Consider the following 27,668-nt stretch of genomic DNA (forward strand, 5'->3'; position numbering starts at 1 on the left):
CCCTAACTGTATAGTACCACCCACACAGTATACTGACCCCTTAGTAGCCTTCAAACTGTTTGATGGCTCCAACACTGTAATCCCCACACTGTATGATGGCCCCATAGATAACCGCTATATAGTATAATGTGCCAGATAGTCCTCAATATAGCACAAGGCAGCACCCCTATAGGCAGACCCTGTAGTTTAAAGCACCCCCCATAGGCAGACCCTGTAGTATAAGGCAGCACCACCCCATAGGCAGATCCTGTAGAATAAGGCAGCAGTCCCCCCCTATAGGCAGATCATGTATATAAGGCAGCACTCCCCCCCTATAGGCAGATCCTGTATATAAGGCAGCACTCCTCCCCCTATAGGCAGATCCTGTATATAAGGCAGCACTCCCCCCCTATAGGCAGATCCTGTATATAAGGCAGCACTCCACCTATAGGCAGATCCTGTATATAAGGCAGCACTCCCCCTATAGGCAGATCCTGTATATAAGGCAGCACTCCCCCCATAGGCAGATACTGTATATAAGGCAGCACTCCCCCCTATAGGCAGATACTGTATATAATGCAGCACTCCCCCCTATAGGCAGATCCTGTATATAAGGCAGCACCCCCCTATAGGCAGATACTGTATATAAGGCAGCACTTCCCCCTATAGGCAGATCCTGTATATAAGGCAGCACTCCCCCCTATTGGCAGATCCTGTATATAAGGCAGCACTCCCCCTATAGGCAGATCCTGTATATAAGGCAGCACTCCCCCTATAGGCAGATCCTGTATATAAGGCAGCACTCCCCCCCCATAGGCAGATACTGTATATAAGGCAGCACTCCCCCCTATAGGCAGATCCTGTATATAAGGCAGCACTCCCCCCTATAGGCAGATACTGTATATAAGGCAGCACTCCCCCCCTATAGGCAGATCCTGTGTATAAGGCAGAACTCCCCCCCCCCCATTGGCAGATCCTGTATATAAGGCAGCACTCCCCCCTATAGGCAGATACTGTATATAAGGCAGCACTCCCCCCCCCCCCCATAGGCAGATACTGTATATAAGGCAGCACTCCCTCCCCTTAAGGCAGATAATGTATATAAGGCAGCATTCCCTCCCCCATAGGCAGATACTGTATATGAGACAGCACTCCCCCCCTATAGGCAGATAATGTATATGAGGCAGCACTCCTCCCTATAGGCAGATATTGTATATGAGGCAGCACTCCCCCCCTATAGTCAGATATTGTAATGAGGCAGCACTCCCCCCCTATAGGCAGATATTGTATATCAGGCAGCACTCCCCCCCCCCTATAGGCAGATATTGTAATGAGGCAGCACTCCCCCCCTATAGGCAGATATTGTATATCAGGCAGCACTCCCCCCTATAGGCAGATATTGTAATGAGGCAGCACTCCCCCCCTATAGGCAGATATTGTAATGAGGCAGCACTCCCCCCCTATAGGCAGATAATGTATATCAGGCAGCACTCCCCCCTATAGGCAGATATTGTAATGAGGCAGCACTCCCCCCCTATAGGCAGATATTGTATATCAGGCAGCACTCCCCCCTATAGGCAGATAATGTACATCAGGCAGCACTCCCCCCTATAGGCAGATATTGTAATGGGGCAGCACTCCCCCCCTATAGGCAGATAATGTAATGAGGCAGCACTCCCCCCTATAGACAGATATTGTATATGAGGCAGCACTCCCCCCCTATAGGCAGATATTGTAATGAGGCAGTACTCCCCCCCTATAGGCAGATAATGTATATAAGGCAGCACTCCCCCCTATAGGCAGATATTCTAATGAGACAGCACTCCCCCCCTATAGGCAGATCCTGTATATGAGGCAACACTCCCCCCTATAGGCAGATAATGTATATCAGGCAGCACACCCCCCTATAGGCAGATATTGTAATGAGGCAGCACTCCCCCCCTATAGGCAGATCCTGTATATGAGGCAGCACTCCCCCCCATAGGCAGATAATGTATATCAGGCAGCACTCCCCCCCTATAGGCAGATAATGTATATCAGGCAGCACTCCCCCCTATAGGCAGATCCTGTATATGAGGCAGCACTCCCCCTATAGGCAGATATTGTATATGAGGCAGCACTCCCCCCTATAGGCAGATATTGTAATGAGGCAGCACTCCCCCCCTATAGGCAGATATTGCAATGAGGCAGCACTCCCCCCTATAGGCAGATAATGTATATAAGGCAGCACTCCCCCCCCTATAGGAAGATATTGTAATGAGGCAGCACTCCCCCCCTATAGGCAGATCCTGTATATGAGGCAACACTCCCCCCCTATAGGCAGATAATGTATATCAGGCAGCACACACCCCCTATAGGCAGATATTGTAATGAGGCAGCACTCCCCCCTATAGGCAGATCCTGTATATGAGGCAGCACTCCCCCCCATAGGCAGATAATGTATACCAGGCAGCACTCCCCCCATAGGCAGATAATGTAATGAGGCAGCACTCCCCCCCCCCTACAGGCAGATATTGTAATGAGGCAGCACTCTCCCCCTATAGGCAGATATTGTAATGAGGCAGCACTCCCCCCTATAGGCAGATAATGTATATAAGGCAGCACTCCCCGCCCTATAGGAAGATATTGTAATGAGGCAGCACTCCCCCCTATAGGCAGATCATGTATATGAGGCAACACTCCCCCCCTATAGGCAGATAATGTATATCAGGCAGCACACACCCCCTATAGGCAGATATTGTAATGAGGCAGCACTCCCCCCTATAGGCAGATCCTGTATATGAGGCAGCACTCCCCCCCATAGGCAGATAATGTATATCAGGCAGCACTCCCCCCATAGGCAGATAATGTAATGAGGCAGCACTCCCCCCCCCCCTATAGGCAGATATTGTAATGAGGCAGCACTCCCCCCCTATAGGCAGATATTGTAATGAGTCAGCACTCCCCCCCTATAGGCAGATATTGTAATGAGGCAGCACTCCCCCCCTATAGGCAGATATTGTAATGAGGCAACACTCCCCCTCTATAGGCAGATAATGTATATCAGGCAGCATTCCCTCCCCCCCATAGGCAGATATTGTAATGAGGCAGCACTCCCCCCCATAGGCAGATAATGTATATCAGGCAGCACTCCCCCCCTATAGGCAGATACGGTATATAAGGCAGCACTCCCCCCCTATAGGCAGATATTGTAATGAGGCAGCACTCCCCCCTATAGGCAGATACTGTATATGAGGCAGCACTCCCCCCCTATAGGCAGATAATGTATATCAGGCAGCACTCCCCCCTATAGGCAGATACTGTATATAAGGCAGCACTCCCCCTATAGGCAGATATTGTATATGAGGCAGCACTCCCCCCTATAGGCAGATATTGTAATGAGGCAGCACTCCCCCCTATAGGCAGATAATGTATATAAGGCAGCACTCCCCCCCCTATAGGAAGATATTGTAATGAGGCAGCACTCCCCCCTATAGGCAGATCCTGTATATGAGGCAACACTCCCCCCCTATAGGCAGATAATGTATATCAGGCAGCACACCCCCCCTATAGGCAGATATTGTAATGAGGCAGCACTCCCCCCTATAGGCAGATCCTGTATATGAGGCAGCACTCCCCCCCATAGGCAGATAATGTATATCAGGCAGCACTCCCCCCATAGGCAGATAATGTAATGAGGCAGCACTCCCCCCCCTATAGGCAGATATTGTAATGAGGCAGCACTCCCCCCCATAGGCAGATATTGTATATCAGGCAGCACTCCCCCCTATAGGCAGATATTGTAATGAGGCAGCACTCCCCCCCTATAGGCAGATAATGTATATCAGGCAGCACTCCCCCCTATAGGCAGATATTGTAATACCCCCTATAGGCAGATATTGTAATGAGGCAGCACTCCCCCCCCCCCTATAGGCAGATATTGTAATGAGGCAGCACTCCCCCCCATAGGCAGATATTGTAATGAGACAGCACTCCCCCCCTATAGGCAGATCCTGTATATCAGGCAGCACTCCCCCCCTATAGGCAGATATTGTAATGAGTCAGCACTCCCCCCCTATAGGCAGATATTGTAATGAGGCAGCACTCCCCCCCTATAGGCAGATATTGCAATGAGGCAACACTCCCCCTCTATAGGCAGATAATGTATATCAGGCAGCATTCCCTCCCCCCCTATAGGCAGATATTGTAATGAGGCAGCACTCCCCCCCTATAGGCAGATAATGTATATCAGGCAGCACTCCCCCCCTATAGGCAGATACGGTATATAAGGCAGCACTCCCCCCCTATAGGCAGATATTGTAATGAGGCAGCACTCCCCCCTATAGGCAGATACTGTATATGAGGCAGCACTCCCCCCCTATAGGCAGATAATGTATATCAGGCAGCACTCCCCCCTATAGGCAGATACTGTATATAAGGCAGCACTCCCCCCCATAGGCAGATATTGTAATGAGGCAGCACTCCCCCCTATAGGCAGATACTGTATATAAGGCAGCACTCCCCCCTATAGGCAGATATTGTAATGAGGCAGCACTCCCCCCTATAGGCAGATACTGTATATGAGGCAGCACTCCCCCCTATAGGGAGATAATGTATATCAGGCAGCACTCCCCCCTATAGGCAGATATTGTAATGAGGCAGCACTCCCCCCCTATAGGCAGATACTGTATATGAGGCAGCAGTCCCCCCTATAGGCAGATAATGTATATCAGGCACCACTCCCCCCCTATAGGCAGATATTGTAATGAGGCAGCACTCCCCCCCTATAGGCAGATATTGTATATGAGGCAGCCCCCATAAAAAACACAGCAAATAAATACTCACCTCTCTTCCTCCTTGTTCCAGCGGTGCTTCCTGCTGCTGCTCGTCTGACAGCGGGCGCTGGGCTGTGACGTCATCGCGCCCGCTGTCAGACGGTGTGGGGGATGATGGGAGGAGCGCAGCGCTCCTTCCCTCATCACTGTGGTGAGCTGTATCAGCTAGATGCTGATACAGCTCACCATGCGATAACGGGCGGGGGGCCCACTGCTGGCACCGGGCCCCCCCCCGCCTGCTCAGGGGCCCCATAGCGGCAGAGCGGGGAGATCGATTCTCCCTGCTCTGCCGCAGAATGTAACAGCATACAGTTGCAGTGGCGTAGCTCCCGGTGGGCCCCCTCAGAGCGCGGGGCCCGGGGCGATGGCCCCCTCTGCCCCCTCGGTAGCTACGCTACTGGGTTAATGCATTGAGGCCGTAGGCCAGTGAACAAATGCGTTTTTAGGGCACGCTTAAAACTGTGGGGATTAATCTTATTAACCTGGGTAGTGCATTCCAAGTGGGAGGTTCTGATTATTGAGGATGCTAACCTCAGGTCATTAGCAGAACGGAGAGCACAGGTAGGGTGGTAGACCGAGACAGGGAGGAGTTGTAGGGTGGAGCTGAGCCATGGAGTGCTTTGTGGATGAGGGTAATCGTTTTGTACTGGATTCTTGAGTGGATGTGTAACCAGTGTAATGACTGGCACAGGGTAGAGGCCGACTTTCTGCAGCAATTTCTGCATGTGTATTTATTATTATTATTTAGCGGCCTCCAGCTATGTTGACTTGATGGATGAACGCGCTGTAGGAAGATCGATCTTGTGCAAGCCTAGATAAGTCCACCAGGGTCTTTTCTGCTGGTATCTTGATTGAATCAAGCTATCGGGTTGCTGGTCTTTCTCTTCTTCTTGTTCCTTCTATTCTTCTGATCATGATGTCCTTCTCCAGTGATTGCTTTCTTCATACGATGTAGGTAGAGAAAATATTCAAGTCGTAGCTTGGTGAACCTTGACTTGAGTATCTTTTCTGGCTTGAGTTGTTTCAAGATTGATTTGTTTGTTCTTCTTGCCATCCATAGAATTGATAACACCAGCACCACATATCAAAGGCATCGATTCTTCTTCTGTCTTGTTTTTTTTATTGTCCAGATTTGGATCTTTTCAAATGGAAATTAGTAGTCACCAAAACTTGACTACGTGAGGACATAATACCACTGTTGACATATTAGTCTGGTCTAGGTTAATGGGGTTGTCTCTAGAGATCTAGATCTGCTCCATAAAGTAGCCCTATAAGAATGAAACTAAAGTCAATCAAAGCAGCCAATTTCAGCATGATCAGCAGAACGTCTAATGTTCCCAACTATCCTCTAACAGACGATGATGGGGAGAGAAAGATTTGTCCCTTGGCGTTTGAACTACTGATTCTTTTATTTGGAGGGTAGATAAGCCGCAGATTTGTCAGTTCTGAGTTATTTTCATTCTGATAAAATGTAGAGACAATTGCCATTTAGGTATAAACTACTACTACTTATTGCATTGATATGTTAGAAAGTTACATTTACCCTTGGTGCTTTTTTTACACTGCAGTTGCTGTTTTTAAAAATGTTGCGAGTCCGTCCCGTGTTTATTATGCGGGTTATTTGTGGTTTTCTCCCACACGCAACTGCATAGAAAACTGCTTAAAAAAACCACATGGAACCACGGCTAGCATTTCATAAATGAATTTGGTTTTACAATGTGTTTCTGGTGCAGAATACTGCTGCCATGTGTGAATGTAGCCTTATATATTATTAATTCCTGCCTAGAAGATAAAATAGAACTTGTCTATTAAATCCCATCTTCCAGGGAAACTACCCTCAATGTAATGACTCGTATTGTTTCTTCATAGCTTTTTAACTTGTAAGCGACTTTCTATAAATTTCTGCTCTTGCAACACTAAAGGCATGGTATACCCTGCTCGCAAGCTTACAAACTATGAGGAAAAGGGGAGACACGAGAGGTGGATGGTAACAATTGCTTTAGTTAGTCGGACCAGCCAAAGTGTAATAATAATAATAATAATTTTTATTTATATAGCACCAACATATTCCGCAGTGCTTTACAAATTATAGAGGGGACTTGCACAGACAATAGACATTACAGCATAACAGAAATACAGTTCAAAACAGATACCAGGAGGAATGAGGGCCCTGCTCGCAAGCTTACAAACTATGAGGAAAAGGGGAGACACGAGAGGTGGATGGTAACAATTGCTTTAGTTATTCGGACCAGCCATAGTGTAAGGCTCGGGTGTTCATGTAAAGCTGCATGAACCAGTTAACTGCCTAAGTATGTAGCAGTACAGACACAGAGGGCTATTAACTGCATAAAGTGAATGAGAACATAATGCGAGGAACCTGATTATGTTGTGTTTTTTTTGTTGTTGTTATTTTTTTTTTTTTTTAATGGGCCACACAGGGATCGTTAGGTTAATGCATTGAGGCGGTAGGCCAATCTGAACAAATGAGTTTTTAGGGCACACTTAAAACTGTGGGGATTGGGGATTAATCGTATTAACCTAGGTAGTGCATTCCAAAGAATCGGCGCAGCACGTGTAAAGTCTTGGAGACGGGAGTGGGAGGTTCTGATTATTGAGGATGCTAACCTGAGGTCATTAGCGGAGCGGAGGGCACGGAGTGCTTTGTGGATGAGGGTAGTAGTTTTGTACTGAGTGTAAGGCTCAGGTGTTCATGTAAAGCTGCATGAAACAGTTAACTGCCTAAGTATGTAGCAGTACAGACACAAAGGTCTAATAACTGCATAAAGTATATGAGAACATGATGTGAGGAACACAATTATGTTTTTTTTTTAATGGGCCACACAGGGATAGTTAGGTTAATGCGTTGAGGCGGTAGGCCAATCTGAACAAATTAGTTTTTAGGGCACACTTAGGGTGGTGCTGAGCCATGGAGTGCATTGTGGATGAGGGTAGTAGTTTTGTACTGGATTCTTGAGTGGATGAGTTACCAGTGTAATGACTGGCACAAGGTAGAGGCATTGGTGTAACGGTTGGTGAGGAATATGATCCTGACAGCAGCATTCAGGACAGATTGGAGCGGGGAGAGTTTGGTAAGAGGGAGGCCGATTAGTAGAGAGTTACAATAGTCCAGACGAGAATGAATAAGTGAAACAGTAAGAGTTTTTGCAGAGTCAAAAGTAAGAAAATGGCGAATTCTAGAAATGTTTTTGAGATGCAGATAAGAAGAGCGAGCCAGTGATCGTATGTGGGGGGTAAATGAAAGCTCGGAATCAAGTATGACCCCAAGGCAGCGGGCATGTTGCTTTGGAGTAATGGTGGAACCGCACACGGAGATGGCAATGTCAGGCAAAGGTAGGTTAATAGAGGGAGAAAACGCGAGGAGTTCAGTTTTTGACAGGCTCAGTTTCAGATAGAGGGAGGACATGATGTTAGAGACAGTGGTAACACAATCACTGGTGTTTACTAAATAGGTCGGTGTGATAACAGGAGAAGAAGTGTATAATTGGGTGTCGTCAGCATAGAGATGGTACTGGAAACCAAATCTATTGATTGTTTGTCCAATAGGGGCAGTATACAAAGAGAAGAGGAGGGGGCCTAGGACTGATCCTTGAGGAACCCCAACAGTAAGGGGAAGGTGAGATGAGGAGGAACCAGCAAAAGATACAGTGAAGGAGCGGTCAGAGAGATAGGAGGAGAACCAGGAGAGAACGGTGTCCTTGAGGCCGATAGAGCGGAGCATAGTGAGGAGGAGCTGATGATCCACAGTGTTGAATGCTGCGGAGAGATCCAAGAGAATTAGCATGGAGTAGTGACCATTAGATTTAGCTGTTAGTAGGTCATTAGAGACTTTAGAAATGATCCGGAACCCGGCTCTGAGGGAGAGGCCTCTGGGTAATTGTCAGGGTTGTCAGCCGCTAGGTGGGGGGGGGGGGCGCACTATGACTGGCACAGTATGGGAGACGCGCTGTGACTGACACCGTATGGGGCTATTCAGAAGCCGGCGATGTCAGGATTCAGCTCAGCAGGTTCCAGCAGTCGTCACATGGACACTTCACTCATATGTGACTTTCACACTTATGGTCCTGTGACAACGAGCTTCTCTTCTGCTTCTCTCAGTTTTTCACTGATCATTGAAAGCATTAGGGAGAGGATCTCGTGGGTAGATGACTTAGTCCGGAGTCACACGCAGCGAGATACGGCCGAATCTCGCAGGTTAAAACCAAGCTCTGGCGCCGGCACTCCAGAGCGGAGCGTGCGGCTCCATGTATTGCTGTGCGGCCGCACGCTCCGCGCCGGAGTGCCGGTGCCAGAGCTTGTTTTTAACTTGTGAGACTCGGCTGTATCTCGCTGTAGTGTGACTCCAGCCTAAGTGTAAAAATTGCGTATGTCCTTGATGGGGGGGGGCGCCAAAATGAAGTCTTGCCCCGGGTGCCAGAAACCCTAGATAGCTGCTACTGCGCAGACGAGGCTAGCGCCATTTTCAAAACAGATTTTGTTTTAATGAATTTCAGGATAACCTTTAACAAACTAATTATATACACACTACATATGCGATCAGGCTGCAGCGCAAGTGCCACCGATGCCAGAAGGTCATTTATTTTTCCCAAGATAAATATATATATATATATATATATATATATATATATATATATATATATATATACATGTCCTTCTCAAAAAATTAGCATATAGTGTTAAATTTCATCATTTACCATAATGTAATGATTACAATTAAACTTTCATATATTATAGATTCATTATCCACCAACTGAAATTTGTCAGGTCTTTTATTGTTTTAATACTGATGATTTTGGCATACAACTCCTGATAACCCAAAAAACCTGTCTCAATAAATTAGCATATTTCACCCATCCAATCAAATAAAAGTGTTTTTTAATAACAAACAAAAAAACCATCAAATAATAATGTTCAGTTATGCACTCAATACTTGGTCGGGAATCCTTTGGCAGAAATGACTGCTTCAATGCGGCGTGGCATGGAGGCAATCAGCCTGTGACACTGCTGAGATGTTATGGAGGCCCAGGATGCTTCAATAGCGGCCTTAAGCTCATCCAGAGTGTTGGGTCTTGCGTCTCTCAACTTTCTCTTCACAATATCCCACAGATTCTCTATGGGGTTCAGGTCAGGAGAGTTGGCAGGCCAATTGAGCACAGTAATACCATGGTCAGTAAACCATTTACCAGTGGTTTTGGCACTGTGAGCAGGTGCCAGGTCGTGCTGAAAAATGAAATCTTCATCTCCATAAAGCATTTCAGCCGATGGAAGCATGAAGTGCTCCAAAATCTCCTGATAGCTAGCTGCATTGACCCTGCCCTTGATGAAACACAGTGGACCAACACCAGCAGCTGACATGGCACCCCACACCATCACTGACTGTGGGTACTTGACACTGGACTTCAGGCATTTTGGCATTTCCTTCTCCCCAGTCTTCCTCCAGACTCTGGCACCTTGATTTCCGAATGACATGCAAAATTTGCTTTCATCAGAAAAAAGTACTTGGGACCACTTAAGCAACAGTCCAGTGCTGCTTCTCTGTAGCCCAGGTCAGGCGCCTCTGCCGCCGTTTATGGTTCAAAAGTGGCTTTACCTGGGGAATGCGGCACCTGTAGCCCATTTCCTGCACACGCCTGTGCACGGTGGCTCTGGATGTTTCCACACCAGACTCAGTCCACTGCTTCCTCAGGTTCCCCAAGGTCTGGAATCGGTCGTTCTCCACAATCTTCCTCAGGGTCCGGTCTCCTCTTCTCGTTGTACAGCGTTTTCTGCCACATTGTTTCCTTCCAACAGACTTACCATTGAGGTGCCTTGATACAGCACTCTGGGAACAGCCTATTTGTTGAGAAATTTCTTTCTGGGTCTTACCCTCTTGCTTGAGGGTGTCAATGATGGCCTTCTTGACATCTGTCAGGTCGCTAGTCTTACCCATGATGGGGGTTTTGAGTAATGAACCAGGCACGGAGTTTATAAAAGCCTCAGGTATCTTTTGCATGTGTTTAGAGTTAATTAGTTGATTCAGAAGATTAGGGTAATAGGTCGTTTAGAGAACCTTTTCTTGATATGCTAATTTATTGAGACAGGTTTTTTGGGTTATCAGGAGTTGTATGCCAAAATCATCAGTATTAAAACAATAAAAGACCTGACAAATTTCAGTTGGTGGATAATGAATCTATAATATATGAAAGTTTAATTGTAATCATTACATTATGGTAAATAATGAAATTTAACACTATATGCTAATTTTTTGAGAAGGACCTGTATATACACAGTACAGACCAAAAGGTTGGACACACCTTCTCATTTAAAGATTTCTCTGTATTTTCATGACTATGAACATTGTACATTCACACTGAAGGCATCAAAACTATGAATTAACACATGTGGAATTATATACTTAACAAAAAAGTGTGAAACAACTGAAATTATGTCTTATATTCTAGGTTCTTCAAAGAAGCAACCTTTTGCTGTGATGACTGCTTTGCACACCCTTGGCATTCTCTTGATGAGCTTCAAGAGGTAGTTACTAGGAATGGTCTTCCAACAATCTTGAAGGAGTTCCCAGAGATGCTTAGCACTTGTTGGCCCTTTTGCCTTCACGCTGTGGTCCAGCTCACCCCAAACCATCTCGATTGGGTTCAGGTCTGGTGACTGTGGAGGCCAGGTCATCTGGCGTAGCACCCCATCACTCTCCTTCTTGGTTAAATAGCCCTTACACAGCCTGGAGGTGTGTTTGGGGTCATTGTCCTGTTGAAAAATAAATAATGGTCCAACTAAATGCAAACCGGATGGAATAGCATGCCGCTGCAAAATGCTGTGGTAGCCATGCTGGTTCTGAATGCCTTCAATTTTGAATAAATCCCCAACAGTGTCACCAGCAAAGCACCCCCACACCATCACACCTCCTCCTCCATGCTTCACGGTGGGAACCAGGCATGTAGAGTCCATCCGTTCACCTTTTCTGCGTCGCACAAAGACACGGTGGTTGGAACCAAAGATCTCAAATTTTGACTCATCAGACCAAAGCACAGATTTCCACTGATCTAATTTCCATTCCTTGTGTTCTTTAGCCCAAACAAGTCTCTTCTGCTTGTTGCTTGTCCTTAGAAGTGATTTCCTAGCAGCTATTTTACCATGAAGGCCTGCTGCACAAATTCTCCTCTTAACAGTTGTTGTAGAGATGTGTCTGGTGCTAGAACTCTGTGTGGCATTGACCTGGCCTCTAATCTGAGCTGCTGTTAACCTGCGATTTCTGAGGCTGGTGACTCGGATAAACTTATCCTCAGAAGCAGAGGTGACTCTTGGTCTTCCTTTCCTGGGGCGGTCCTCATGTGAGCCAGTTTCTTTGTAGCGCTTGATGGTTTTTGCCACTGCACTTGGGGACACTTTCAAAGTTTTCCCAATTTTTCGGACTGACTGACCTTCATTTCTTAAAGTATTGATGGCCACTCGTTTTTCTTTACTTAGCTGCTTTTTTCTTGCCATAATACTAATTCTAACACTCTATTCAGTAGGACTATCAGCTGTGTATTCAGCAGACTTCTGCACAACAAAACTGATGGTCCCAAGACTATTTATAAGGCAAGAAATCCCACTTATTAAACCTGACAGGGCACACGTGTGAAGTGAAAACCATTCCCGGTGACTACCTCTTGAAGCCCATCAAGAGAATGCCAAGAGTGTGCAAAGCAGTCTCAAAGCAAAAGGTGGCTACTTTGAACAACCTTGAATATAATACATAATTTCAGTTGTTTCACACTTTTTTATTAAGTATATAATTCCACATGTGTTAATTCATAGTTTTGATGCCTCCAGTGTGAATGTACAATTTTCATAATCATGAAAATACAGAAAAATCTTTAAATGAGAAGGTGTGTCCAAACTTTTGGTTTGTACTGTATATATATAACGTATATACTCGAGTATAAGCCGAGATTTTCAGCCCATTTTTTTAGGCTGAAAGTGCCCCTCTCGGTTTATACTCAAGTCATTGTCCCAGGGGTCGGCGGGGGAGGGGGAGTGGCAGTTGTCAAATCATACTCACCTGCTCCCGGCGCATCTCTGCATCTCCCTGCTTCTCCGGTGCCCGCAGCTCTTCCTGTGTTCAGCGGTCACGTGGTACCACTCATTAAAGTAATGAATATGAACACGACTCCACTCCCATAGGGATGGAGCGCATGTTCATTACTTTAATGAGTGGTACGATGTGACCGGAGAACATAGGAAGAAGCTGCCGGCACCCGGAGACCATCTGTCAGTGAGAAGCTGCCAGGGACCACGCTGAGTATAACGGGGAATGGTGAGCATTCCGATATTCACCTGTCCCCGTTCCACCGCAGCACGCCGCTCCGTCTTCCGCATCCTCTGCAGTGACTGTTCAGGTCAGAGGGTGCGATGACGTGTTTAGTGTGCGAGACGCCCTCTGCCTGAACAGTCACTGCAGAGGACGCGGAAGAGGGAGCGCAGTGCTGTGGTGGAACGGGGACAGGTGAATATCGCAAGTGCCGGTATCCCCGCCTGCTCAGGACAAGAGGTGAGTATGTCTTTTTTTTTATCGCAGCAGCAAATATTTCTATGGAGAATCTTGTGGGGCCATAATCAACCTTTGTTCAGCATTATATGGGGCAAATGTTTCTATGGAGCATCTTATGGGGCCATAATCAACCTTTGTGCAGCATTATATGGGGCATATTTTTTGTATGAAGCATCTTATGGGGCCCATCATGAACTTTATGGAGCATTATAGGGGCTGTAATTTGTATGGAGCATCTTATGAGGCCCATTATGTACTTTATGGAGCATTATATGCGGCTCCTGATTCACTATGGATATTCAAAAACACTTAACCTACTGATGTCTCAATTAATTTTACTTTTATTGGTATCTATTTTTATTTTTGAAATTTACCAGTAGCTGCTGCATTTCCCACCCTAGGCTTATACTCGAGTCATTACGTTTTCCCAGTTTTTCATGGCAAAATTAGGGATCTCGGCTTATACTCGGGTCGGCTTATACTTGAGTATATACGGTATATAAAATATTCATTATGTAAACTAGGGGGCAGGTTAGTGTGGGATCAGTGACCTGTCAGCAGTCTGAATTACGAATACCTAATCAGAGCACCACATGAAGACCCCCCACAGGCCACCCCGGGGCACGAGCATGTCATTAACACAAAACTGAAAATAAAGATCAGACAACAACCAGAAGACGGATTTCATCACCAGTTATCATTGTAATCAGTATAAAGGCACCAACCAGACACTGTGTGTAGGTTACTGTTCACAATCCTGCTGACAGGGGCACTTTAATTATGCCATTTATGTCACAAGGGATACACCGGGGCTGACAACTATCCACCACGCTGGTTCCGTCGGGGCCGACCACTATTCACCACGTGGGATACGCCGGGGCCTATCACTATTTGCCATGCTGGATACGCCGGGGCCAATGACTATCCGCCATACAGGGTACTCTGGGACTGATATATATACACATTACAAATTTGATATTTGAAAGTGAAATTATGGGCTGTCCACACACTCGCACACATGCACGCTCAAAGACAGGAAAAACACACGCCCACATGCACGCTCACACACTTGAGAAAACACACATGAGAAAGCCACACATACACACACCCAGGAAAACACACACACTCAGGAAAGCAAATACACAGTGGCATAACTACAAAATTATGGTCCCCGGTGCGAACTTTCAAATGTGCCCCCCCGCCATGCCAAAATATTTTCCACCCAAATTCACATTTTCCCTTTTCATTTCACATATTATAGCTTTATTGCAAAGTTGTATAGTGTGACCTCAGTGGCGTAACTATGCTGTGCCCCATCCTGGTATATATTTGTCCCCCTTACTGCCGTTATGTAATGTATAAAAGAAAATAAACCATTATACTCATCAGGGGCTTACATAGAAGTCATGGGGATCCATATAAGAAGTATAATGCACCCCCATAGTCCTCCTTATAATATAATGCACCCCCATAGTCCTCTATATAATATACTGCACAGTTTATAGTCATCCATATAGTATAATACACTCCCCATAGTCATCCATATAGTATTATACACTCCTCATTCCTCCATATAGTATAATACACTCCTCAGTCCTCCATATAGTATAATACACTCCTCAGTCCTAGTATATAGTACTAGCTATCGAACCCGTTCTACGCCCGGGTTGCGAGCATTTATATTGGTATATGGTCTCCATCCTGGTATGTGCTGCTCCATCCTGCGTCCCCATCCTGTCATGTGCTTCTCCATCCTGCGTCCCCATCCTGTCATGTGCTGCTCCATCCTGCGTCCCCATCCTGTCATGAGCTGCTCCATCCTGCGCCCCCATCCTGTCATGTGCTGCTCCATCCTGCGCCCCCATCCTGTCATGTGCTGCTCCATCCTGCGTCCCCATTCTGTCATGTGCTGCTCCATCCTGTCATGTGCTGCTCCATCCTGCGTCCCCATCCTGTCATGTGCTGCTCCATCCTGCGTCCCCATCCTGTCATGTGCTGCTCCATCCTGCGTCCCCATCCTGTCATGAGCTGCTCCATCCTGCGCCCCCATCCTGTCATGTGCTGCTCCATCCTGCGCCCCCATCCTGTCATGTGCTGCACCCATCCTGCGCCCCCATTCTGTCATGTGCTGCTCCCATCCTGCGCCCCCATTTTGACATGTGCTGCTCCCATCCTGCGCCCCCATTCTGACATGTGCTGCACCCATCCTGCGCCTACATTCTGACATGTGCTGCACCCATCCTGCGACTCCATTCTGTCATTTGCTGCTCCCATCCTGCGCCCCCATCCTGTCATGTGCTGCTCCCATCCTGCGCCCCCGTTCTGTCATGTGCTGCTTCCATCCTGCACCCCCGTTCTGTCATGTGCTGCTGCCATCCTGCATCCCTGTTCTGTCATGTGCTGCCCTATTCTGTCATGTGCTGCTCCCATCCTGCGCCCCCGTTCTGTCATGTGCTGCTCCCATCCAGCGCCACCGTTCTGTAATTTGCTGCTCCCATCCATATGCCCCATACGCTGCTCCATTATGGTTGATGGCCCCCATAAGATGCTCCAAAGTATATGCCCCGTATGCTGCTGCATTATGGTTGATGGCCCCCATAAGATGCTCCATAGTATATGCCCTGTATGCTGCTCCATAAAGGTTTATGGCCCCCATAAGATGCTCCATAGTATATGCCCCGTATACTGCTCCATAAAGGTTTATGGCCCCCATAAGATGCTCCATAGTATATGCCCCGTACACTGCTCCATAAAGGTTTATGGCCCCCATAAGATGCTCCATAGTATATGCCCCGTACACTGCTCCATAAAGGTTTATGGCCCCCATAAGATGCTCCATAGTATATGCCCCGTACACTGCTCCATAAATGTTGATGGCCCCATAAGATGCTCCATAGTATATGCCCCGTACACTGCTCCATAAAGGTTTATGGCCCCCATAAGATGCTCCATAGTATATGCCCCGTACACTGCTCCATAAAGGTTTATGGCCCCCATAAGATGCTCCATAGTATATGCCCCGTACACTGCTCCATAAAGGTTTATGGCCCCCATAAGATGCTTCATAGTATATGCCCCGTACACTGCTCCATAAATGTTGATGGCCCCATAAGATGCTCCATAGTATATGCCCCGTACACTGCTCCATAAAGGTTTATGGCCCCCATAAGATGCTCCATAGTATATGCCCCGTACACTGCTCCATAAAGGTTTATGGCCCCCATAAGATTCTCCATAGTATATGCCCCGTACACTGCTCCATAAATGTTAATGGCCCCCATAAGATGCTCCATAGTATATGCCCCGTATACTGCTGCGATATATATAAAAAAAATAACATACTCACCTATCGTCGCTGGGCGCCGAGTGCTGGGGGGCCTGAGCAGGTGGGGACACCGGCGCGCTGTGGGGGTCAGGTGCTGGAGTTGCCGCTAGCTCAGGCCCCCGACACTTGCTATAGTCACCTGGCCCTGGCCCAGCACTGCGCGCCGCTCCGTGTTCCGGGTCCTCTGGCTGTGACTGTTCAGTCAGAGGGAGGCGCACATTAAGCGTGTCATCGCGCCCTCTGAACTGTGAACGTCACAGGCAGAGGACCCAGAAGATGGAGCAGCGCGCAGAGCTGGAACGGGCCAGGTGACTATAGCTTATACTCACCCTCCTGCCACGTCCCTGCTTCTCCATTGGAGATCGCGGTGTGCGTTCAGTGCTTACGCATACCGCGATCTCCTGGGCTGCGTCACTCTGTGGGGTCCAGACTGCACCGGCGCTTGCGCTTGCGCAGGCTATAAAGGCTTCCGACAGAGTGACGCTCCTAGCCTTATATTATAGATAATACACTGCTCATAGTGCTCCGTATATTATAATGCACCTCTCATAGTCCTCCATATAGTATAATACACTTCTCAGTCCTCCATATAGTATAATACACTCCTCATAGTCCTCCATATATTAAACTACACTGCTCAGTTCTCCATATAGTATAATACACTCCTCATAGTGCTCCATATAATATAATGCACCGCCATAGTCATCCATGTCATACAATTCACTTCCCATAGTATAATGCACCCCATAGTTCTTCATATAATATAATGTATTCCCCATAATCCTCGATACAGTATAATGCAGCCCACATATAGTATAATGCAGCCACTTTACAGAGGATAATGCAGCCACTCCACAGAGTATAATGCAGCCACCCCACAAAAGTATAATGCAGCCCCACCATACAATATAATGTAACTCCCATGGAATATAATGCAGCCCCGCTCATAGTATAATGCAGCCCCTCCATACAGGAGCAGTGATAAATACATGGGCAAATGGTGACTAGGGGGCAGGGGAGAAGGACACAAGGGTGGATAGGGGAGACAGTTGCTAGAGAGCAAGGAAGACAGGCACAAGGGGACACACGAGGACTTGAAGGCAGGGGAGAAGGGCTCAAGGGGACTAGTGGGCAAGGGAGACTGTCACAAGGGGACACACAGTGACTAGTGGGCAAGGGAGACTAACACAAGGGAACACACGGGGACAAGGAACATAAGCACAAGGGGACAAGGGAAACAGGCACAAGGGGACACACAGGGACTAGTGGGCAAGGGAGACTGACACAAGGGGACACATAGGGACAAGTGACACAAGCACAAGGGGACAAGGGCGACAGCCACAAGGGGATTCATGGGGACTAGGAGGAAGGGGAGAAGGGCTCAAAGGGACACACAGGGACTAGGGAGCAAGGGACACAGGCACAAGAGTACACAAGGGGACTCCAAGGGCAGAGTAGATAGGGATGCACGGGGAGATGGGGCTGCAAGGGGACAGGGGAAGATGGGGAAGACATAGGAGCGGGGAAGAAGGGGGCACAGGGATTATGAGGACAGGGCAGATGAGGAAAACATGGTGAGAAAGGGGGACAGGAGAGACTTCAGAGCAGGGCAGATGGGTCACACGGGGACAAGGGGTAGGGAATGCATGGGGGTGCAGGAGGACTCAGGGCATGGGAGACGGGGAGCATTGGGGGACCAGGGGAAGAAGGACAAGGTGCATACAGGGGCCCAGAGGAACACAAAGACCTGAATCTGGGGACCTACAAGGACATGGGGCACGGGAGAGCAGAGAGGAAAAGGGGCTGGTGTCACAGGGGCCTGGGGACACTGGGGGTCGAGGATGGTGACACATGGGCAGCAGACACACCTCACTGCTGCCGCTCCCATACACCTCCATGTTCATCCCAAAATCCTCCACATGGCTGAGCTGCTGCGGCATCCTCCTCCTGGGCGGCTCGGTCCATGCGCCCCCCGCCAGCCCTGGAGCCGCCTGTTCCCGGTCCCAACAGCCTCTACAGGTTCTGTCAATATGGTGACCTCCATCACCTGTGCAGATGATGCACTGCCTGGGCCCCGCACACAGCGGGTGCGTGATGAAGTGACGTCATCACGCACCCGCAGTGTCAGAAGCGGAGGGGAATGATGGGAGAGGGAGCATCAGCTGACGCTCTCTCCTCCATTATTGCTTTGAACTGTAGCGGTGTCATAGACGCCGGTATAGTTCAATGTGGCCAGGGGAGTCGGGTGCCTCTGATGTGCCAGGCCCCTGACCTGCCAGGCCCGGTCGCAGTGGCGACAGCTGCAACCGTGGTAGTTACGCCCCTGCACACACACACACCCAAGAAAACACACACACACCCAGGAAAACACACATAGGAAACCGCACATACCCAGAAAAAAAACACATACTCTGACCTGCCATATTTAATTTGTCAAATGCCCCCTCCCCCTGCTACTTAGCACAGCAAACCTTGAGATGAGCAGATGGAGAGGTTGGCTGGAATATGCTGGACAGTAGGCACAGCCTACCTCTCATCTTCTCCTGCCCTTCTGTGCTGCTGCACTGCACACTGTAGCTCCTCACCCTCCAGGTCCTGGATGATCGGACATCGGAGACAGATCTGCACACAGAAGAGGGGGATGCTGCGTGCGATCACTATGTAAGTAACGCACCCTCCTCCTCTTCTTGTGTGCCAGGAGCTGCCCCCTCTCACCACTGTGTGCACATGAAGCCGGCCATGGCTCCAGCCACAGGAGCACACTGCGTGTCCCTGTTCCTGCTCATCACATACTTCACTGCCGTTCCTCCAGCAGCCCTCAGCAGCTGCTTAGGCACCGGCCCAAGGGGCTTATGCATTCCTGCCACCCGGCCCAGCCCGCCCCTGGTGCTTGACCCAAGTAATGACAATACAGAGGTGATATCAACCACACAAATATGAACCCCAGTTGTCACCGCCACAGGGCAAGTTGGAAGAGCCAGGCAAAGCACTGGAATCGGCGCATCATGGGCCGCTGCACGCTGCTATTTTTTGGCTGGAGGGGACCAATATCCATGGCCCCTTACCAGCCTGAGAAAACCAACCCCCAGCTATCTGCTTTAGCTTGGCTGGTTGTTAAAAATGTAAATAATTTTAAATAATTAAAAATTACAGCGTGGGGATCCCTCTATTCTTGATAACCAGCCTTGCTGAAGCTGACAACTGAGGATTGCAGCCCGCAGCTGTCAGTTTTGCCTGGCTAGTTACCAAAAATACAAGAGAACCCAACGTCAATTTATTTAGTTATTTATAGTGCAGGCAGTGGCTGATGAACACTCCCATCAGCTGCCACCTGCTCTTGTTGTTAACAGTTGAATACAACTCTCAACATTGTCCCCTGATAGCACTGATCGCAGTGCAAGCAAGGGGACAGTGAAATGAGCTGTTTTCACTTCAGCACTCGGTGCAGGGGAACAGTGGGAACAGCGCAAACAGTACTGCTGATTCTCAGGCACCGATACGTGTCACACTGATGACACAGGGATGTCATTTGTGTATCAACAGTGTGTACATGTGCAGATACTTTGCAGCTCATGCTGCTACTGGAAACACTGAAGTCTGAAAGAGCCCAAAATGAACTTGGTCATTTTCCAAAATTTTTTCCAACTTTTGGTAATTTTCAGGAAAAAAGCTTGGGAATCTGAACATGAATCCGAATGTGCAACGTTTGTGCCAAATTTGAGATTGGCAAGTTTTCCAAACAAGTTCACTCATCTCTATTTGTAGCCAAAGGTTTTTTTTGTGTTTTGAGGCCCAACTCTAGCATGATAAATGCCGTATAAAATATCACAGCTGAAAAAAATTGCAGTATTGCAATGCCAGCAAAATTTGCCCACTTCAGCTGGACGTATAAGACTGCAGTATCAATATAGCAATGCGATTTTTAACCAAAATTTTTTGGGATGTTTTGAGGCTGAACTTTGGCACGATGAATGCTGTATAGAATTTCACTGCTGAAAAAAATTGCACTATTATTATTGCAGGAAAATGTGCACACTTCAGTTGGACTGGTTACACTGCAGAAGCAATATAGCGATGCTATTGAGATCCAACCAAGTCTGGCTGTATGCACAACTGCAGCAGTAAAAATGGTGTATGATATTTCCCTGCAAAAGAACCACTCAAAGCAAATAGTATCAGGATCCTAGAAAACAACCAAAAAAACAAAACGCAACAAGGATCCTTAAAATATAACTTTTAATATTTAAAGCTAAAAAAGTTTGTTCCAATATATGCAACAAAGGTATTACAAGTTATAACCCATGAAAGTCAGATACAAACTACCTTACCCTGTCTGGTAGCCTATTCTCAATCACTACCTGACAGCGGAGGTTGGCACCCTAAGTTTCTGCGGTAGGCGCCCCCGCTCCTCGACGACTGGCCCTAATAGCCCTAAATAGACCCTATATTCCCTAAAAAAGGCGTGTCAAATCTATCCACCCCAGAAAAGATGAAAGAAATATAAAAAATCAAAACACTACACAAATAAATTTTCTTGATCCGTCGAATCAGAGAGTCCCTTAAATAGGGATATTTGGAAATGTCACTGCCAAAGGGGTAGAAAAAACACCCATGTCTCTTTAATCCAGAAAGATATCAGCGGGCCACACCATCACATATATATACTTCAGGGTGATCATGTGCTTCTGTACATTCAATGATGTTTCCCAAAAAGGGACGTATCCAGTATAAATACCCCCCAAAGAATGAAAGAAATATAAAAAATAAAAAAAACTACAAAAATAGAAATAAAAAATGAAAAAAATAAACACAGCAAAAAAACACAAAATTGTTGTCTGCCAGAGGAAAAAAGTCCCTTAAAGGGAAATAGTCCAAAATCACATCCCAATAAGTACAAATACCAATGTCTCGTTTATCCATAAAATATCAGCGAGCCACTCCATCCCGTATATTTATACTTGCAAGAAGAAAAAAATAATAATAAGTATAGTCCAGAAAGTAAATCCAAAATCAGTCCAATGACTCCCAAATAAATGGATTTCACAAGAGGACAGTGGCCCACCTCATACCAAAGACATCCCAGCAAAAAGAAAAAACAGAGGACCATCAAAGCCGGTTGAAAAAGTTGTCCCAAAGACACCCCATAGTTCAATACTGTATCCAACGCTTCTACTCATCTGCGTCCCAGAGGCGTTGTGGGTGGTGATGCGATCATCCAGCTCCGTTAAGACTTCTGCCGGGATGTCCTCCCTATTCTGCCCGACGCGTTTCCCCCCCGTGAAAATCCTGGGGGTTCATCAGGGGACATGGATCAATGCCACAGAGATATCAAGATGGGACTCTCTGATTCGACGGATCAAGAAAATTTATTTGTGTAGTGTTTTGATTTTTTATATTTCTTTCATCTTTTCTGGGGTGGATAGATTTGACACGCCTTTTTTAGGGAATATAGGGTCTATTTAGGGCTATTAGGGCCAGTCGTCGAGGAGCGGGGGCGCCTACCGCAGAAACTTAGGGTGCCAACCTCCGCTGTCAGGTAGTGATTGAGAATAGGCTACCAGACAGGGTAAGGTAGTTTGTATCTGACTTTCATGGGTTATAACTTGTAATACCTTTGTTGCATATATTGGAACAAACTTTTTTAGCTTTAAATATTAAAAGTTATATTTTAAGGATCCTTGTTGCGTTTTGTTTTTATGATATTTCCCTGCTCAGAACAATTTGCAGGATTAAGAGCAAAAATAATATTATTAGCCCTGTGAAGGGGTTTTGATATCAGTTGCAGGCTGTAGCACAAAGGACATGCAATTCGTCATACCCTGTCCTACACTATCCCTTCAGCACAATCTCTCCCTAAGTGCTGCTAACAGCAGTATTACTATTTATTATCATTAACCCTATGAAGGGCTGTTGTTGTACTTAAAAGAAATGTTAAAGTGGTTGAATCCCTAATATGAAGCTACAATTCTGAACCGCTTTCACCAGCACTTCTCCCTGCTCTACCTGTTTCCAGGGTATAGTGTGCCGAGCGTAGCGTTATGGGTCTTATACAGACCTGATGATGATATGCAACCAGCTAATCACAGTAATGCTACAACCAAGATGGCTACAGCATTGCAGTTACCGGCAGGCAATGTCCACATGTTCGTTGGGTGTCTAAAAATCACTAAACATGCGAGGCGAGGACTCAAGCTCCTGCACGAACAGTAAAAAAATATTTGCAGAATATTGAGCATCTCGAGTACACTGATGTTCGAGTGAGTAACGAGTAGTGACAAGCATGCTAGCTCATCACTAGTTACCACCAAAATAGGCATTATTAGAGGGTATGGGACATGTAACCAGGTTAGAACCGTGTGGTATCACGTATGCGCCATATAACCCAGGTTATAAATCTGTTCTTTCAGCATAAATGCCTTTTGTTTGGCCCTCAGCAGCTGAAACTTTTCAAGATTGTTCAGAATTTTTAGCTGCAGAACAAAACTAATATGAACATCAGATTTATAGCCAAAACAAAGCAAAGACATTTTTCTTAAGACCCATATGAAACATTAAGCAATGACTCAGGAAAGCTGACTTCACATAGGCAAGGCTGGTGGATTAATTTAGCAATGTTAAAAACAAAAGCCAAAATTGCTTAGCAAATCCTGGAGGTCTGCGTAAATGGGCCTCACCGTGACACTTTATCATTATGTCTGTACTTGATAGAAATGAGTATCCCGCTGGTTTCTACTATTTACAGATGATGGAGTGAATTAGCTGCCGTCTAAATGGCAAGTTCCAACGCATTTCTAATTTTATGATCTGCAAACTGCAGCGTAACTGCACAAATACTTAGTGAGTGCACTTAACACTCGGAAACCGCGAAAACTGCAGGATTATCACATAAAATAAAAAATATACATTACAGTTTGTTAAAGACCAGATGCCAGCAACTAACTTCAAGGGGAGTGCTAAACTTTAAATGATGCGGGGCGCTGATAAGGGAGCATAAAGGGAGTCTAAGGGTACCGTCACACAGTGCAATTTTGATCGCTACGACGGCACGATTTGTGACGTTGCATCGTCACTTAATTATCGTTTCAAACATCGTAGACTGCGGTCACACTACACGATGCACGGCGCTGAAGCGATAAATTCATGACGTATTTGCGATGTAGAAGTCGTATGGGACAGTCGTACGGTCGTGTCACACACGACGATTCAGAGCAAATTTTGCATAATCTGTGCGTGACGTTGTTCACTGGGGGCGTGTTGTGCTACTAGCTAGTGTGCTGATAGGCCAAAGGTTCTGTGCACACAATTGGTTGGAAAATTTGTCACCTGAGCGCTATTGTTCCCAATGCCACCTCACTGCTTTCAAAATTTCCTTTCTTCACTTCGTACTTGGACACTTGGTGGACCTGGACATTGGAATTTTGTACTTCGCTGAATATACCACGCTTTGCACCGCTGCTTCGAGGTATGTAAACCGCTTGGGCGTGGTGGATGGAACGCTGTATGGACGGCATGAGTGCTTCGTTCCACCGCTGAAGCGAAGCGGATGGTACACTGTTGTGACTGGAGGGCTACAATGTGGCAGATGGTACGCTGTTGTGACTGGTCGAGACTGGTGGGCTACAGCGTGGTAGATGGGACGCAGTTTGGTCGGCATGACCGCTTCGTTCCGCCGCTGAAGCGATGCGGATGGTACGCTGTTGTGACTGGTTATGACCGGTTGTGTCTGGTGAGCTAGAGCGTGGCAGATGGTACAATGTATGGTCACCATGAGCGCTTTGTGTGGCTGCTGTGGGGAAGCGGGCGGTAGTGGCCTATGGCGTGGCAGATGGAAGTAGCGATGCGGATGGTACGCTGTTGTGACTGGTCGTGACTGGTGGGCTACAGCGTGGTAGATGGAACGCAGTTTGGTCGGCATGACCGCTTCGTTCCGCCGCTGAAGCGATGCGGATGGTACGCTGTTGTGACTGGTTATGACCGGTTGTGTCTGGTGAGCTACAGCGTGGCAGATGGTACAATGTATGGTCACCATGAGCGCTTTGTGTGGCTGCTGTGGGGAAGCGGGCGGTAGTGGCCTATGGCGTGGCAGATGGAAGTAGCGATGCGGATGGTACGCTGTTGTGACTGGTCGTGACTGGTGGGCTACAGCGTGGTAGATGGAACGCAGTTTGGTCGGCATGACCGCTTCGTTCCGCCGCTGAAGCGATGCGGATGGTACGCTGTTGTGACTGGTTATGACCGGTTGTGTCTGGTGAGCTACAGCGTGGCAGATGGTACAATGTATGGTCACCATGAGCGCTTTGTGTGGCTGCTGTAGGGAAGCGGGCGGTACACTGTTTTGGGTTATGGTGGCCTATGGCGTGGCAGATGGAAGAAGCGATGGTAGGCATGAGCGCTTTGTGTGGCTGCTGTTGTTAAGCGTTTGGCACACTGGCAAAAGTATTGTTTAAAGGACTCTTTGTCAACCATGTAATTTTTTTTTATAATTATTTTTCAGATGTCAAATCGTGTGGAGTTCATCAGGGATTTCATCGAAATTTATCAGTCTTTTCCCTGCCTCTGGAAAATCAAATCTCCTGAGTATTGTAACAGGGAAAAGAGGAGGGAGGGTTACTTAAAGCTCATTGAGCTTTACAATTGTCATGCACCAGAAGAGGCAGCAAACGAAGCAGTTATTAAAAAGAAAATCCAGGCGCTCCGCACGGTGTGGAGGAAGGAGCTGAACAAGGTTCTTCAGACTACAAGGTCCGGAGCTTCCACTGAAGATGTTTATGTGCCAAAACTTTGGTATTTTGAACATCTTAATTTTCTGAGGGACCAAGAGGTGCCACGGACTTCCACGTGTCTTCGCAACTTGGCACCTGTGGAACAAATTGTTTCGGAGAACCACGCCGAGCAGGAGTCACAAGGGCAACAAGTAAGTAGCTCTTTGGACGAAAGTTCACCAATGTGTCCTATAATTACATAATTTTTCTCTGCATTTTATGTTTTATACTTCTGATTATCACATCAGTTTGAAGTTGTTACAAAAACATATACACATAAGTAACCCTGTCGCAGTCAAGTATTATATGGGGAACTTAATATGTATGAAATGGCGATATATCTAAACCATACCATGTAAGCAATATAGAAAATAGTATCGCTTCAAGCTGCCGATGTACTCTTGTTGAGACTATTTAGACTATAAAATATTCGTCAGGTTCCCCTAGCAGTCAGAACAGTGTAGTTCAAAGTATTAAATAAAAGGGAGGGTTAAAGAATATTACTAAGCTTAAAATATATTATAATCTTTTTTTTACCTACTACGAATATATAGTTTGGATGCGGTTATGGTGGTACAACTTTTTGTTGCCGGGTTCATAACTTGTTTTTTTTTCCCCCCCAGGATGACAGTGCGCAGGAGAGTACACTGGACTGTTCACAGGACTGCACGACAACAGATTTAGTGGAGGCTGCACCTGCCAGGACTCAATCGAGGCAAGGTCAAAGAAAACGGAAAGCCACCTCAGACGCCTCACATGAACTATTGAGCCTTGCTAAGAAGGTGTTGACAAGAAATGTTAGCCCTGCGTTGCAGGGGTTTGGACACTATGTGGTTGACAAACTGGCCAAAATGGACGACAACCAAAGAATACTAGCAGAGCGTCTGATTATGGAAGCAGTAAACAGGGGTACAGATGGCGATTTGGACAAGAACACTTGTTTGGTCTCTTCCCGGCCAATACAGCGGACAGAGCCATCAAATTACAATGGTTGGTCACAGTGTCAGACATCGATGCGACACAATGCTCACGTTTCCCACTTCGGCCAGCCACCACCTAATAACTCCTACACGCCAATACCGTCACATATGGCTTCGCCCATCAGGCACCAAAGTTTTCAGCCGGAACAATCGTCGTATCATAATTTGTGATTTCCTAACTTCTTTTACATTCCTTTTTATTTTATTGTCTTGTTAAAATAATGTTTCAAATAAAAGCTTTTATTAGAAATTCTATCACTACTTTTTGATTGGTGTGTCTCGATCACAGCACTGTATGAGGGCACAAATTAACGTAACAAATTCATGTACAGTTAACTAATACAAAAAAAATGGAATGATAGTTAAACTAAATATTTTTATTGTAACAACCAAAAATGTCTTATTGGCCCGCCTACAACTGCTGGCACATGTCCCGCAGCTTCTGCAGCTCCTCCATTGCCACATTGTGCTGCTCCTGAATACGCGCCATAGTGTGGATTAGCTTTTCTATGCCGGCTTCAAGATCCTCCTTGTTCACAGTGACGACAGCTGTGGGTCAAAAAACATAACATTAATAACACAGTAGTCTCCCGATGTGTCTTTGCTTCTGTGAAGGAAAAAAAAAAAAAACAGTCAGCATATAAGGGCAAAACTGACTTGGGGGGGGTGTTTGGGTTAGGGGTGAAAGAGTGGGCCTGCAACAAAATCAAAATAACTTTATTGTGGGAACCTACTAGGATGTTGAGGCACGGAGGGCACTTCGGGATCTGAGTCTGTGTCGAATGCCTTGTGCTGTCGGCGGCGGCGCTGTCTCTTTGCCTCTGTGAAGGGAACAAAAAAAAAAAAGGTCTGTCAGCATATATGGCAACACTGGCTGCCGGGGGAGGGGGTGGGGGGGAAGAGGGGACCTGCAACTGAATCCAAATCACATAATTGTGGGAACCTACTAGGATCTGGAGGAGTAGACCCGGAGGGCACAGATGTAGAAGAGGCTTTGCGGGATGCCTCGTGGCGGCGGTGGTGCTGTGTCTTTGCCTCTGTGAAGGGAAAAAAAAAAAAAAAAGGTCTATCAGCATATATGGCAACACTGGCTGCCGGGGGTGTGGGGAGGAGGGGACCTGCAACCAAATCCAAATCACATTATTGTGGGAACCTACTAGGATCAGTTGTCTTTGACCCGGAGGGCTCTGGGACTTCAGAGGCGGTGTGAGAAGCCTCGTCGCTACGGCGGCGCTGTGTCTTTGCCTCTGTGAAGGAAAA

General features: G+C 46.9%; 1 protein-coding gene across 1 annotated transcript; it reads left to right on the plus strand.

Moving 5' to 3' along the window:
* The first annotated feature begins 24,810 nt into the window (after window positions 1–24,810).
* LOC138680755 (uncharacterized) lies at window positions 24,811–26,579 on the plus strand. The gene is made up of 2 exons (XM_069768023.1): window positions 24,811–25,580; window positions 26,052–26,579. Exons 1-2 carry the CDS (start codon window positions 25,161–25,163, stop codon window positions 26,577–26,579), a joined length of 948 nt encoding a protein of 315 aa, XP_069624124.1. The 5' UTR covers window positions 24,811–25,160.
* Window positions 26,580–27,668: the final 1,089 nt, after the last annotated feature.

This window comes from Ranitomeya imitator, chromosome 5 (assembly GCF_032444005.1).
Source record: "Ranitomeya imitator isolate aRanImi1 chromosome 5, aRanImi1.pri, whole genome shotgun sequence".
NCBI lineage: Eukaryota > Metazoa > Chordata > Amphibia > Anura > Dendrobatidae > Ranitomeya > Ranitomeya imitator.